The sequence below is a fragment of the Melospiza melodia genome, chromosome 3 (assembly GCF_035770615.1).
Source record: "Melospiza melodia melodia isolate bMelMel2 chromosome 3, bMelMel2.pri, whole genome shotgun sequence".
Taxonomy (NCBI): domain Eukaryota; kingdom Metazoa; phylum Chordata; class Aves; order Passeriformes; family Passerellidae; genus Melospiza; species Melospiza melodia.
Genome location: NC_086196.1, coordinates 125937587 through 125953342, shown reverse-complemented (window position 1 = coordinate 125953342; position 15756 = coordinate 125937587). Strand labels below are relative to the sequence as shown.

At 43.6% G+C, this 15756-nt stretch overlaps 1 protein-coding gene across 1 annotated transcript in view; it reads right to left on the bottom strand.

Moving 5' to 3' along the window:
* Window positions 1-1355: 1355 nt before the first annotated feature.
* Window positions 1356-15756, bottom strand: part of ANKRD6 (ankyrin repeat domain 6) — an 84582-nt gene continuing 70181 nt past the window's right edge. The window contains exons 8-18 of the mRNA XM_063153009.1: window positions 14235-14333; window positions 13223-13321; window positions 11538-11636; window positions 11245-11322; window positions 10356-10460; window positions 9967-10104; window positions 9561-9737; window positions 7412-7564; window positions 6739-6852; window positions 4785-4978; window positions 1356-3591 (exon numbers count right to left, since the gene is read on the bottom strand). Of these exons, the coding sequence (XP_063009079.1) occupies window positions 3096-3591; window positions 4785-4978; window positions 6739-6852; window positions 7412-7564; window positions 9561-9737; window positions 9967-10104; window positions 10356-10460; window positions 11245-11322; window positions 11538-11636; window positions 13223-13321; window positions 14235-14333 (1752 nt within the window). The 3' untranslated portion in view covers window positions 1356-3095. The remainder of the gene's footprint in view (window positions 3592-4784; window positions 4979-6738; window positions 6853-7411; window positions 7565-9560; window positions 9738-9966; window positions 10105-10355; window positions 10461-11244; window positions 11323-11537; window positions 11637-13222; window positions 13322-14234; window positions 14334-15756) is intronic.

Genomic DNA, 15756 nt, shown 5'->3' with positions numbered 1-15756 from the left:
TATCTTTTTTTTCCATTTAATTTAAAAATGCCTGGATGACCTGGGGAGTTTCTCCACATGACTAGACAGGCAGCAGCAGATTGATACCTTACCATTTTAGGTTGTGATTCCAAGACGTGCAGGATCTCTTCCCTCTTCCACTCTGCTATTGTAGTTCCCTTGAGGAGAACCCCTGTTTCAAAGGTGGTTTTCTGCAGAATTCCTGAGCTGCACAAGCTAGCAGCAAATCTGGTAAATAGGGATCACCACTGGCACCAGGCAAGAGACAGGACAGAATTCCAGGCTACAGGAGGAATGACCCCAGTTGAGAGCAGGAGCTGTGGTTCAGATCGGTATAGACTGAAGCCTCTGAGCTTCAATCAGTCAGTGAAAAATACATACCTAAAAATGCTTCATTTAAAATTTACGTTTTATGAACATTTTCGTATTGGGGATTTATTTTTCACGTTAAGAGAAAGTGCTGCTCACAAAGGTATTTTGACTAAACAGCCATAACCAATGTTGGCAGTTATCACAGTAGCCTTCCATTCCCCTTCAGCCAGTGCTTGGATTTCTGTTCCTTAATCAGGAGGCTGTGCCCTGCTGCCTCACCATGGTGCTTTCCTTTCAGAGCCCAGAGCCTGCATTACCCCCTGGACTCTCAGTTTGTACATTTCCAGGTTGTGGGCACATAATCCAGAGCTAGGACTGACAGGGCCCTGGACAGATGTTGATGCCTTGAGTGCTGCTGCCTTTCATCTCCACTGCTCTGTGGGCTTGCCAGGTATAAAGCTGCCAGCCAGAAGCCTTAAAGAGTCCAAGTACAGCCTGTGAGGGTAAGTAAATTTACCTGAAGAGACAGGTAGATAGGTCACACCTGTTTTATAAAGTCTGAGTTTTGAAGAAGGGAGGGGTATAGAAAGGAATTAGCAGAAAATGCTTCTCTTTCTTTTACCATACACTCATTGGCCTCAGAGAACCTCTAAAATCAGTAACCTGCAGCCTGGTTACTGCCTTAGATTACTTGGTAATTACTTGGGTTTACTTAAATTACTTGGACCTAGGAGTGTGGTCCAGTGTGGTCTGTATGGGAAGTAGAGTTAAAGGCACAGCCTCTCCCTTGAGCTTGGGCAAGCTCTGGAGTGTGTGTGTGATCTGTGCACAACTCAGCCCTGTAACTTCTGAAAGGGACACCTGCACCAGCCAACAGACAGCACTCAATCCCTGCAGCCTCCCTCTGCACAGAGGGCAGATTCCACTTCTGTGTTTTATAACCACAAACAAAAAGCTTACAGGTTTCCAATCTTCTGTTCCCCCTTCAGAGTCAAGTGAGGACTGTGTCAGTTTTCTGTGGCTAGAAAATGTTACACCACACATTTCTGAGCAACACTTACTTTAATTGCTTGGCAAGACATGAACTTCATCCAGGGGATACAAAACTTCAATAGCATGCTTCTGCATTCCTACTGTAGCTCAAACAAAACTGTAAACATACCAAAGTGTCTATGTTAGACTACAGAAGTCAGAGCAAGAAAACTAGTATTTCCATAGCTGCAGATACACTTCTCCTGTCATGATAGTGCATTAATAGGAACTTTAAAAATATTGTTATATAATAGGACTTTTTTGCTTTATACATCTGCTAAGAAGACAAAGGCTTAATTACTAATTAGTGAATGGCATTCTTCAACACTGTAAAGTATTTTGTATTTTTTTGGAGCTCCTTAGTACAGAAAATATTTTTCTCCGTGGCATAACAGTACCATCCTGTGTTGGAACTGTTTTTGAACAGTTGTTCTATCATGATCTGGTAAATAAACTTCTATTTCTAGCAGGATCTGATGGATCCTTCTCAGATGTGTAAGGAGGAAACCCTAAAGGGATGCAGATGCAGTAGTTACAGTGCCTTGAAGTTATCTGGAGTCTGTCAGTATGGACAACATTGGTCAATGAAAGTTCTGATTTAATAACAAAACACAATTATAAAACTAAATGTTGAGTGCTGTTTTGTGGGACTGTTTGTCCTAAAACCTGTAGGCTCATCAGGGCCTGGTCTCCTTTTTAGAGACAGAAGGGAAAAAACCAGGAGGAATCATTCAGCAGAAAAATGGTAGACAGTCTGGGCAAGGTGCCTGAGAAAGAATCCTGACTGCAGAAAAATAAAATTTGAATTCAGGAAGCCAAGCTTTCACTTCCTTAGATAAAGGACTTTTTCAAGCTTCTTCAATAGTAGACAATTTAGGCATTTCCTGCTTGAAGGAAAAAATATTTATATAAAACATTCAACACAAAAAACAGACCATGGTTACAGTAAAATACTTGTCATCCATGCCCTAAACAAAATTCTTAGTCAGATTACTGGAGTAGAGCCTCAACAATAGTGTAATCACGAGGAGCTCTGCAAGCAGGACACCATTAAAAAAAAGACAAATCAGATTAAGCATTTGTTTTAATAATGGAAAACCAAGAGAAAAGCAAAGTGAAGCTTCTGCTGAAGCTTCTGTACCTATTGGGATGATTTGCCCTAGCATCTCCCTCCACAGCTGCCTGCCCTCTCCCAGCTAGAAGCCTGCATCTGTCAGCTACCTGGGCTTGTACCTGGAGTGGGTTCTTTGGCTCCTCTCCTGACTAGAGAGAGGCCCTGGGAGTATCTAAAATAGGATCAATAGCCCTTCATCACTAAGTAATTCTGTCAAAAACTTTCAAACATCTTGGATTTATTTCAGTACTGGTAACACAACGTGTTTACATGTAGCATACAGTAGAACCCTCTAGTCTTGTGTCCTGTGTGGAAGTAAGGGAATTCCTTTTTTCAGAAAGCAGTTTTGGTTACTAATGCAGTTTGGTTTCAAGCAGCATCTGGAAACTGAGAATGTAATATTGAAAGACTCTTGAAAATAACAAAGAAAGGATCTAATCTGCAGCATCTCTTTGTTATCAATATAGTTTGCATATGAATTCTCCTCAGTTATGGAGTTTCCAAAGTTATTTCTACTCCTGAAATAGAGTGTTGTGTTTGGATGTAACAGGCACTACAAATATCTATCAATATGCCCAATTCCCATACAGCAGGTTCCAAAATGAGTCCCGTTGTTTGATTAGCTGCCTGGCAGGTGCTAGCTCTCTTTCTGCACCTTAGTCCTTAATTTGCTCAGCTCCTCTTCTAAGCATTTGATGTGCTCCTTGAGCGCAGCTTTGTCCTGCTGCGCTCTCTGGTTGGCTTGGCACCGGGCCTCTTCTATCTTCCGCTCGTACCACTTCTCCATCTGCGTGGAGACGGCCTCGAAGAAGTACTGGGTTATCTCCAGGGCCTGGGAGGTGTCTCTGAGCGGAGGGGCAGGCGGGCCCGAGGGCTGCTGCTCCTGGCCCTGCTGAGCCCCGCCGTGGTGCACAGCTTTGTGCCTCGACTGCCCGCTTTTGCTGGGCTTCTTCGTCTGAGTTCCTTTGTCAAGGAAGTAGCCGCTCTGTGGTTCAGCCTTTGCAGGTTCAGTCACTGGCTGCAAAGCAGCTTGAACTTTAACGTGTCTTAATTTGGAGCCCGAAAGCTCGGAGGAGGGCAGCTCCTGCTGGAACCTGTGGAACGTGCTGGCACTCACAGCTTTGTCCTTTGGCCTGACATCTTGAGCAGGGGCAGAGGAAGAAACTGGTCCACCAGCCACCTGCTGGTCTGTACCTATAGAACAAATTATAGACAATATATTAAGAAAAGCTCTGGGCATTTATTTTAGCACTCAGAAGACCTCGTTGTTTGATGAATGATGGGGTTTTGTGTGTACCTAGTACAAGCTTATATTTATCACATCTTCACAGTCAGGTGATGTAATAGAAAGTCATTAAAGGATGGACAACAGGCAAAGGACATAAATACTAGCCAAAAATTCTTCACTGTGAGGCACTGGCACAGGTTACCCAGAGACGTTGTGGTTGCCCCATCCTCAGAAGTGTGCAAGGCCAGGCTGGATGTGGCTCTGAGCAACCTGGTACAGTGGAAAGTGTCCAGAACTAGATGATCTTTAGGGCCCCTTCCAATCCAAACCCTTCTGTGACTTCATCAGAAGGACATTTAACAACTATCAGTCTAGATTTCCAAAGTAGGTTGTGTCTGCTGATATTTAGGAACTTCCTGCTTCTACAAAGTTTGCAGTCCCAGTAATTTTGGAAAGGTCACACATTTCTATGCTTTTGAACTGTTTCAATGCAGAATAGCTCACACTCAAGCACCACAAGATCTCTTATATGCCCTTCTGTTTGATGGGGCATCCATGCCTGTTCACTTTGCTTAGCGTTTAGGGGACATATAGATTGTATCTTACAGAAGCCAGGGCTCAGGTAGCATTCTGCTTTGCTGTGGACACCTGGCTGTTCTGCACATTTCTTTTTTTTTTTTTTTCTTCAAAAGCTTGCAGGGCCAAGAGTTATTCAAAGCACCAAAGGACTTTTGCTTCAAAGAAGCAAAAGTAGAAGCATCAGAAACAATCAGTAGAATTCCACCCAGCCACCTCTTAAAGTATTCCCAGTGGCTGCCTTGAAGGGCATTCAAATCCCAAGCCATCAGGCATATGGAGGGGGGAAAGCACACCACCAGAGTTATTATAAATAATACAAGTGCCCCTCAGTTACTGAGCTCGCCCTTGAAGGGATATGACAGCTAAGTACCTGACGTGGTTGTACCCAATGCTCCATCTTGTTTAATGCAAAAGTGTTGCCCAAAGCTTTGTTCTGGCATCTGGACTCTGCTCCTTCCCCCATCTTCCAAGAGGCTGTTTGGAAGTGTGATGTAGGAATGCTGGTGGGAGCCCTCTGACTGCAGCACAGGCTGGTTGGCTTTACAGTCCTTGGCACTGTTGGGGTTGTTGTCAGTATCCAGGGTCTCAGTGAGAGACTCACAAGTGGACAAAGTTGATTTTGGTCTGGATGATCTGCAATCTCCAGAAAGCTTGAGCTCCAGATTCTGAATCTTCAACAAGCACCAGGTCTTCAGCTCATCAACCAAGGAAATCTATCAGAAAGAGACTGTAAATTACATAATCCTATTATGACATCCTGTGGTTTCTGGGCTGCTGAGGGCATGTGGCAGGGACACAGAGAAGCAAGCTGGGTATCTATGGTCTTAGACTCCCTGTTCAGATGGGCATGCTGCCACTGGGAATATTTAAAGGACTCCAGATCAAAAAAGGTGGAGAACTATGCACGAGCTTATGAAAGGCAGTCTCTTTAGTCCAAGCTACCACCTCTTAGATATGAATATGCTACTTCCAATTCAACTCTGAGTACTCTATCAGGGATGACTTGTCTAAACCTACAGTCAATGGTATTTTGTGCAAGGTGGTATATTAAGTGGTATATTAAGTGCAAGGAACAGCACGTGGTCATTTTTTAAGAGTAAAATTCAAATTAGACACTCTGGGAGACAACTTTATACAATTACCAACCTCTGCTTCTCTGTTCATTCAGTCATAAAGGTGAGTCCCCCACTAAATGATAAATCAGTAACAGCTTTCAAATTACACAGATGCTTAGTAAGTGTCAGCTGCAGATGCATTTAAATAATTTAAAGTAGGAGTAGCTCTTCTCACCCTACTGTTCATGTGACATCACAAATTTAGGTCAGGCCCTCCTAGGCACAAGGATATTTAGTCAGTGTGTTTAGTAAAGCCCAATTCTGTTTTTTCACGTGTTTCAATTAGACCTAAGTGAGCAGAAACAGCTGACATCACTTAATTCAGTTCAGTGATGTATCACTCCAGCATCTTGTGTCTTAAATGAAGATTACAAGGAGATGGAGCACAAGCTTAGATGTTCAGAAGCCAATGCAAGACTTAGGTCTCTTACAAAATAAAAATCAAAGCTGCCTTAGTTTGGCAAGTACTTTTCTTTGGAGAAGAGTGTTTGGTGGACATTAGACAGAAGTATCTTGATCAGTATCCTATGTAAGGATTATCACAGCTGTCAGTCTTTTTACATGGATTTGGAATGGTCTTACAAACTCTCATGATATTTTCCTAGCACAAAGTGTACTTCTCAATTCTTGTAAGAATACCAATAATGAGAAAATGAACAGTTTTTTAAATTCATGTTTGAGTGGAGAAAAACAAATTTCTCAGTAGGTTTTAAATGGTGAGTTTTTGCAGGAGCTGGATCTCTATAGGAGCAGTTGCTCTTGTCCTGCTGGTTGAACAAGCATACCAAAAAGGACTTTCCTACTGGCAGTAATACACAGCTTGGAGATGGTGCTGCGTTGCTAACATCAGAGGAAAGAACTTCAGCCTTTTAATACATGGGAGGGAAAAAGATCAGATAGAGAAGAAGGGAGAGATTCCCAGGGCCCACAACCAAATGGATGAGAAGGAAAAGGAACAACACAGATCTTTGTCTTTTTTACTATTTGGATATGTTCCTGCATATATCCTCTAATGAAGCAAAAGCTGAAAGCACAACTGTGAAAAATTAAGTGCTGGAAATTTTTGCAAATCACTATGTTAGAAAAACAGTATTTTGTTGTAGATCCCACACTAGAGAGGCACCAAATTAAATTACAGCGGTGGGACTGGATTTCACATTCCTCATTTCTATTGCAAAAACATCATAAATTTGGTTTAGTGACTAAGATGGTGGGCAGGAATAAATTGGTTTTTGAAGCTCTTTTACCTGTTTTAACAGACGTGACACATCTCTGATATTTTCTGCCTGCTGGAATGAAACTCCTGAGCTGACCTGCCAGGGGATGGACCAAGAGGGAGTGGCTGCTTCAAGCCCTACCTGCCGCTTCTCCCCCTCACTCTTCTCCAGCTCCGTGTGCTGCTGCAGGCGGTGCAGGCACTCTGTCCTCTCTGCCGACAGCCGCTCGGCCATCAGCTTGTCCAGAACTCGGAGCTGTGGGGAAACAACACTGTGCAGCTGAGATCATCGTGTGACACACCAAACTCCCACCCCTGAACCCTGCAAATCAAACTACAGTCTGTAGTTCAGTCTTGGTTTCTAAAAATGCTGCTAACTACAACTAGATGTAGCTTGCAAAGAGGCTCAATCACAAAATTACCAATGAATAACTATTAAATTAAAAATAAAAAGTAATTTAGAGGATCTTGAATCTCAATGCATACATAATTCAGCAAGAGGATTTTGACAATTATGAACAGACTAGTCATAGGACTGCCTTCTTTCTCTCTTAATGGCTCAAGCCCTTAAGATTTGTTGTCTAAAGAAGCACCAGAAGCCGCTTAACACATTAAATTGTTTTTTCTCAAGACACTAGTTTGCAACATCAATTCCCAGTGGAATGTCACAGTTCCCTGGACTTGAGTATTAGAGTGCAGCATTGATTTTACAACACAAGAAGCAAAAAATGAATCTTTACAATGAAAATATTAATGAAGTTTAGGATATGTTTCTGAATCATATAGGCAAGCAGAACTTCAGGTCATGTTCTTACTTGGTGTTGAGTCTTGCTTTCCATCTGGCCCAGCTTAATATTCATTTTATCTTGTACTGTCCCAAGCTCAGCTTTTATCTCTTCCACTGTTGCATCCAGCTGATTCTCCAGTTTATTTATCAGGGGCTCACAACGACATCCATTTATAGGCGCCTGAAAGGAGTGATGATGATACATTTACTTTCTACACCCCTTACCTTTGCAGATCAAAATGATGAGGATACATTTACTTGCTACACCCCACCACCCTCTTATCACACCTGGAACATTATCACAGCCTCCTTCAGTCAGTCCTGGGTTCTTCTATCCCATGTACTATATCTCACCCTCCTGACAGTACCTTACAGCAGCTCAGCAGATGGGCTGTGAGTTGAAAAAGCACAGCCTGCACAGGGATAGATCTGGTGTGTATGGGCACACCCTAAAATGGCAGTGTTGATTTCACTGGGGCTACAAGCAGCACTGAGCTCAGAACCTCTGTGCTGGCTGAGGGAATTACCACCACACAGGCCTTATACCCTGTGTCTCAATTCTGTAATTCTCAATTGTATAAAAAAATCTGATTTTGTGGATGCATGTGCATTGAGTGCATTTGCTTTTAAATGTAATGCCAGTCATGTGCTCTGTCCTTTTTCTGTACTGGATGGCAAGGCCGCTCTGCTTCTGTTTGCCCTCACTCCCCTAGCATTCAGCTGCCCCTTGCCTGCTGGGCACTCCTGTGCCTGCCTTTGACTCGTGTGACACCATCCCATGGCCCCTCTGCAAGGGCAGCTGCACCGACCACATTTAAATCTCTCTGGGAGATGGTCACAAAAGGCTCCCTTAAGAAAGGACAGCTAAACCTCATCAGCTTCCTCTGCAGCCCAAAGGCAGAAAGTGGCTCCTTCAGGGGCTCTGCCAGTAGCCCAAAGCAGCTGCTCTGAACTCTGTCTGCAGAGGAGCCTCCCTCTCTTCTTTAGCCCCACAGCAATGCTTCATAAACTGGGGGTTATTCCCTTGGCAGGGAAAGGTGGGTGGTTTGCTGAGCACTAATGAAAGCTTCAGAAGTACATGTACTTCAGAAAGTATGTTTGCTATTCATGGCCTCAGGGCATCAAAGAAGACAGACAAGCAATAAAGGAAAGGAGAGAGGAGTATCATGTATTTCAGGAAATACTGCATGGGAGTCTAGCACTATTAAACTAATCTTTGTGAACAGATGAGATTTGTATACAAGTCCTGTCTGCTTTCTGCACCTTTCTACTCCCCAGGTCCTTCTGCACCTCTCTGCTCTTTTATGCCTTTAATGTATGAAAGGTCCCCCAGCATTCCTGATGTCTGCTATAGGATAATTCCATAGTGCCCCTGTCTGGAAATTTCTCCAACATTACATAGAGAGGTTGGAAAGCAGTAAACAGCCAGTAAAACCTTAGAAGTCTGACTTCAATGGTCTTCAGAATCTGCTGAAATTCTGAACTACAGGAAGGGACTTAAAAGAGCTGATGTATGGATGTGAGAAGCTAAGGAAATGAAAGGACAGACCTTCCAGGAGTACAGTGTCTATAGGATAATTTAATGACTGTTCTTATGCTTTCTTATAAATGTCTACTGGTAATTTATTGCGTAATATAGTGACTAAAATAGTATTCTCCAAACTGGAATAAATGCAAGTGACCTGATAGCTCCAGGTTTATTTGTTTTTCAGTTTCTATAGAAATCCTGCCCCCAGTAAATATAGAATACCCAAAGACATGTTGCAAAACCCAAAAAGAACTGGAACAGAATCTATTGAGATTACTCAGCCTCTTGGTTTAGGTAGTAAGCTTTGGATTCTCACACACTGCTTTTCCTTAGAAATTTTCTTTCTTCTGTCAGAGCTCTTAATGTTCCAAAGTATATAATGAAAGTTCTCATGTCATTTCCAATCACCCCTTATCTTTGCAGATCAAAACTACTTAAGTATGTCTTCTTTAACAGGCACAAAACCACCTTATTGTTTGCCAGACTTCAGGCCAAAATGCAGCTGAAGCCCAAGCAAGGTAAACCAATCCCAAGGCATGATTTCATGCCCCTGAGAGTGCAGTTAGTGGAGCATATTTTCTGTCCATTACCTGTGTCCCAGCTCCCCAGGCTCCCTGCAGTGTGTCCCTGTGTGAGGGCAGTGGCTCACCTGCATCACCTTGCCGTCCTTGCCTCGGTACAGCGTGTAGAGCTGGTAGGCTCGCACCTCGTGGGGAGGGGGTGGAGAGGGGCAGTGGTGTTTGCTTCTGCGCTTGGGCGCGTTCTTCTGGGGCTGAGGGACTGCCTGCTGGTCAGCTGGGGAGATGGGGTCTGAGAGTGCTGAAACCTGCATAACATACACACAGTGTTTTGCCTATATGAGCCCCTTGGTAAACTATTCCTGGTGGGAATGGGACAAATTTATTGTGACAATTACAGCAAAAATTACTTTTATCTGAAGATTATCTCTGCCCCAGGAGCATGGTGGGGCTGCTGCCCCAACACACCAAAGGGACCCACACCACTTCTGAACAGCTATCCCTTCTTTCTCTCTGCTGTTTTAAATCTACTGATACCTTTTCCTTTGGCTTTTTCTTTTTGCTCTTTTTCCCTTTGGGATCTGGTGAGGCTGACCGGGGTTTATCCTTCAGATTGTTCTTCCTCTCTGGGGGCTGGTCGCTGCTTGGTGTGTCATCAGCAGCTGAGACACTGCCCTGCTTGAAGCAAAGACAGGGAGTTCAGAGCAGTTGAAGAGATGGGGAAAAGGAGCCTCTTCTTCGATTGCCCAGCTTTAAGCTGCTCTGCACATGTGAGTGGGAAATGCTTTAGCAGCAGAGCATGACAAACTGCCTGGGGCAGCTGCTGGGGCCATGCACAGTGACGGCTCCAAACAGACCGTGTCCTTAATGGGTTTTGGTGACAGTCCCCCCTTACAGCAGATCCAGCTGGTAATGCCAGGCTGTACCTTGCTCTGCACCACTTCATCCCGTGGCACCGACTGAGCCCTCCTTTCCTCCTTCAGTCTCTCTCTCTTCTTCCTCAGGCTTCTCCCACGGTTAAAACGCGAGACCTGAAGACAGACCACACTGTTACTCAGTGATGTCATGCTCTTTCCTACCACAGAAGACAAGTAACAGAGCAGACCTTTTCCTTTTCTGAAAGGCAACAGATAAAGGAGAGTGCACTGCCAGATGGACATTGATGAGCCAAGCAACGTGGGTGTTCATGGCTGTGAAAACACACCAGCACTGAGCTCAGTCTCTTGGGGCACTCTGCTGTCCCCTAGAAGGTTGAGCATCTCCTCTGCTGTCCTTGGGCTGGTTCCCAAGCCAAGCTCAGCCCTTTTCATGCAGAGGTGACAAGGAGGAGGGCAAGGATTGTGCCTGGTCTCATGCCTTCCTGCCTTCTGGCCTGAAGAGCATTGCAGCATTTCACACACAGCTGCAAAGTATAAACAAGCTATAAACATTTTGTCCTTGTTGCAAAGCATCCTTCAGTGCCAACCACCCTTCTGGGGATGGGATATGTCAGAGGCAGGCAGCAGAGACACAACTCAGGTGCTTCAGTGTACAGGGCAACTTTCTAACCCCATGGCCACTGCAGGGAACAAGTGCCTCTGCCAGTCAGGACACAGAAACCTCTGACAGCACTTCATGCTGGCTTAATCTGTACACCTTGCTCACTTTGGGGAGTGAAAGGCTCTATGTCAATAGACCTGAGCCCAGCCCCCAATGCCAGCAGAAATGTAGGAACCTTTCACAGCAGAAGACAAGGAGCAGGGGATGCAGCCTCCCAAGATTAAGTGGCCTCAGCTCCACATGTATGTGTGTGCTGGGGAGAGATGTGTAATGTACCTGTGATGCTTTAGTGAGCAGGAGCGCAACCTCGGGGTTATTGTGCTGTCTGGCAACCTCTAGAGGGGTCTGGCCTGCCTGAGAGAAAAAAGAAAACAGCATTTCATTCAAAACAAGCTACTGGAAACATGAAATTTCTCCAACCAAGTTCAGTATATACTCTGTGCACAAGAGTAAAGTGACTAATTGCATTAATTTACCCAGATATAATTCAACACTTCACAACCAATGAGGAATGTTGAAGAGACTCTACATCAATATAAAATACCAGAGAAACTCTGTGTCCTGCTTACATTGTTGACAACAGATGCATCAGCCCCTGCCTCCAGCAAGAGCTTCACCACCTTCTTGTGATTTAGGGCAGCAGCTACATGGAGTGCAGTATCCCCTGCCTGCAAGTCAGAAAGCAGAAAACAAACTTGTGACACCAGTCCTTGGGTCTTACCCTACAGAATTCACACTTTCCTAAAAGATGCTCAGAGATGGAAAATAACCTACACTTGCTGATGCAACAACTAAGCTTAAATAAGGCCTGGTCAATAAAAAATGACTGACTGGGGAGGAAGGTGACAGGAGGGGGCAAAGAGCTACCTCAGCCTGGGTTTGAGAAATGCAGCTGGGGCACTGGTGATCTGATTTATCTAAACCAAGTGACATATGATGCAGCTTGGAGACAGCCCAGCTCTACCTCCAGTAAATGGATACGACATCTGAGGGTAGAACAAGTTTTCCCACTACAACCTTCTCTTCTTTTTTTTCCCCTCAGGTTTGATTATCTGGTGTGCAGGTGGTGATGTATCACATTACTCAGGAATACTCAGGTAAGTACTGGCAGTGAGATGGTTGGCATGCTCCTCACAGGTTTCCTCAGGAAGAACAGGTTTTGGATCAGAGCCAGGAGGCAGTCTGGGTCCAGCACTAACACACTGCCCTGCCCTTGTCCTGGTGCAGTGAGGTGAAGACAGCCAGGATCAGATTTGGGCACTGGTAACAGAGCCAGCAACTGTTCAAGTGGGACCGGACACGTGTGCACAAGGCCTTCCTGTCCCCCTGGTCTTGCATCTGGCCTTCATAAAATCAGATTTCCTCAGGACTAGTGCCTGTTGCTAACTTAGATGAGGTGTACTCCTAAATCAAATAATTCTATGGGCAAATATGAAATAACTTCAGATAGTGCTGGGGAATGAGGGAAAGGGATGTCTCTCTGGGCCAGGTTCACACCAGTCCATCTTAATATTCAGTAGCTCATTTTGCAAGTTAAAAAACTGATTTCCAAATAAAATTACATAGTAAATTTCACATGCTGAAACCTATTTTGTTTGCTGTAATATCTCATAGTGAAGAAAGAACATTAAATGCACAGTTCAGAAAACATCTTTATGATCCTCAATTACACATGGAAGATTTCCCAGGAACATGAGAAAACATAGTTAAGCACCACATAATATGTTTATTTAGCAGATTTAAAATGTTTTAATGTACCAATTTCATTCCCTTCTACTACCCAATTATGCTATGCTGTAGGTACAGCAATCAGTTACTTCCCTATAAAACAACTATGGATGATTAATCCTAGGCTGGACTGATCATTACTTTGAATTTAGAGCATGCTTTGTCTTCACTTTTATGTCCTCTTAATTCCCCCTACTGCAAAATGCAGCAAAGTATTCCAGAGGAATTTGCACTTTAGTAGCATCTAAATGTCAGTGAGTTGTGTTTCACAATGTCTCTGTAACGGCTATAAGATCATTAAATTACCTCATAAATAAGCAATGCTTTAAAGAAATAATGCAAATGTGATGGCAAAATAATAAACCACTGATATGCCATTACTTTAAGGCTATTCTTAAAAGCTTAGGCATTTGGTGGTACAGTGGAACACACAGAGTGAAGCAGGATTACTTGGGCAGGAATTCCTCTTCCCAACAACTGGCCATATGCAAAGGGCACAGAGTCACAATGAGGTTCATGCACTGACCTGGTTCTTTTCATGGACAGAACAGAAAGCACTGAGCAGCACCCTAATGATGGGCAAGTGATTATAACGAGCAGCCACATGCAGACAGGTATCTCCTGCCTGCAAACAGAAACAAAGCTCTGAGCATGTAATCACTGTGAGAAAGCCTGTACTCGTCATGATGTTCAGGGATGAAATAATCCTATTAAATCAGAAAGAGCAGTAAACACCACACACCTCCACAGAACAGCAATGCTGTCTTCTCTGCAGTGCAAAGTCTGCTATCATGGGTGGGAAAGTTTAGCAAGAGCTGGGGTCAGGAGAGGTGAGAGCATGAATTCTTTAACCACTGATGGGAAATACTGGAAAAATAAAATGCTGTTTTACTGGTACCACAAACCCGGAGTTAGTTATATTTTCCCATTAAATCTGTTCTTCTGAACCTCAACCCAATGCAATTTGGAATCTCAACTTAGGATTCCACATAATGTAGAAAAGATGAGTGGCAGCCAGAGCAGCATTCCCATGAAGGGTGGCACTTGTGCAGCTGAGCCCAGGAGCTGCACAAAACCCCACAGGTTTCCATTTCTCTGCCTGCTCTGTTACCAAGTTATCAAGCAGGGCAAAAATATCTGGCTTCCTTTTGTAGATTGTTTTTTTCTTCATCAGGCCAGAATCATTTTAAATAGGAGGAAAGCTGTCTGAAACTGAAGCCACCTTGAATCTAGTCATTTGAGAGATAGACACACGGTATATAAGATCTGCAGATCTGAAGCCTTTCACCATTGTCTGTGCAACAGCAAAACCCTATTTGGCTCCTTCTATCCTTGCTCAAGAGATGGGTACAAGTAGAGCAATGCTCAATCCTACCAAAAGCATTCCTGTGCATGGTGTATACAACGGTTGAGTAGTGGGGCTTTTTCAATATAATTTATAATAAAAATCATTGCTTAAAGCCTTTCTGAGTATTTCTACAAGTTAAAGCAATATACCTAAAACAAAGTCACACAAAAATGTTATTTCCAAAACTCACATTATTTTTGAGGTCTGCTCGAGATCCTCCAAGTAACAAAACACGAGTACTCTGGGAATGGCTATTCTGGCAAGCCAGGTGAAGAGGTGTGTTACCTGCCTTAGAGAAATACAGGAAAATATAAAAGCCATATTTAGATAATGGACATAAGCATTAAAATATAAACCCTCACAGATCTTTGCTAAAGAAGATCCACCCAAGGGTGGGAAGCTGTTGTTTTCCCAAAGATACGAGATGAAGGAACCCAGAGACTGAAATCTCTGCTTCAATGGCTTACCTGGGATATAATAAAGGAACAAATAGGACAGTATAATGATATCTGCATTGGTCAAATCTGTTTACAGGAAGAAAGAACTCTAGAAACTGTCTCGTTCATTAGTCTCAAACAGCAGTATTAAATGCTTAATTTAAAGAACTGTAATTCTTGTGCTTTGCGTTTCCCCCATGCACAGACACAAAAAACCAAATTGCCGTGCTACAGGATCTTTGATCCCAGCCACGACTGTTGCAGGGTATTGAGCAGACTCCTGTCACAACTCCTGTCTCCTTACAATTGTAATGCAAACCAGCTTGAAGTCTGGCTGGGTCTGCAGGTGCTCTCACTGGGCAGGATACAGATTTTAGGCTACCAAGAAGCTTTGGTGTTCAGAAGGCACACCAGTCTCTAGCCAAGATCGGAAGGGAGGGCAAAAAGCCACCCAAGCTGCAGATAATCACATGCTATGGTTCTTCAAAGAAGAAAATGTGCAGAAGTGGACAGAAATCAAAGAAGTGCTGGCTTGTGTATTATCTTTCTAACACAGCGAACTATTTTATTGGTCTGACAAGTTTTTCTGGCATCATTTGGTTTTTGTTGGTCTGAAAACATTCAGGGTTTTTGGCTCTTGGGAGCTAGAAATTAAATCACCTCAGGTAAAAAGGTTTACCAGGCTTACTACGCTGTCTGTTCACCTCGATTTTGTCCTTTGATTTGTCCCCTTTGCTTTCAAGACACAGATCAAAGCTGCAGGGTTTGTTTGAATTACAAAAGCCAACTCTTAGATGTGGTCTTAGGTCTTCACTTCCATATTATAGACCATATATGTGTGTCAGCCTCTAAGTTGTGGCAGACACAAACATTTCTCTTCTCAGCTAAATTGTGTTTAAGTGTCAATTTTTTCCCCTCACAGGTTTATCTCTGAAAAGCCTCTGCAATGCCTTTATCATTTGGTGTTTGGCAGGTTGGCCCTGGTGGGAAGGCAGAGGTCCTGTGCAGCAGGTGAGGACTTCAATTCTGGGAGAATGGCAGTGCCAAGGTCAGAGCTCAGAGTGGCTCATCTGGCTCATCTCCCGTGGGGTGACAAATCTCTCACCAACTTCTGAGAGGGAGAGAAGCTCCAAGTTGTACCAGTCTGGGAATCTTCACTGAAATGTACAGACTGATGAAGATTCTAAAAATAAGGATCTATGACTGATCTCACTGGATGATCTGTCAAAGCAGAAAAGGTTTTATTAAGCCAACGTAAATGAAAATAAACCTCTT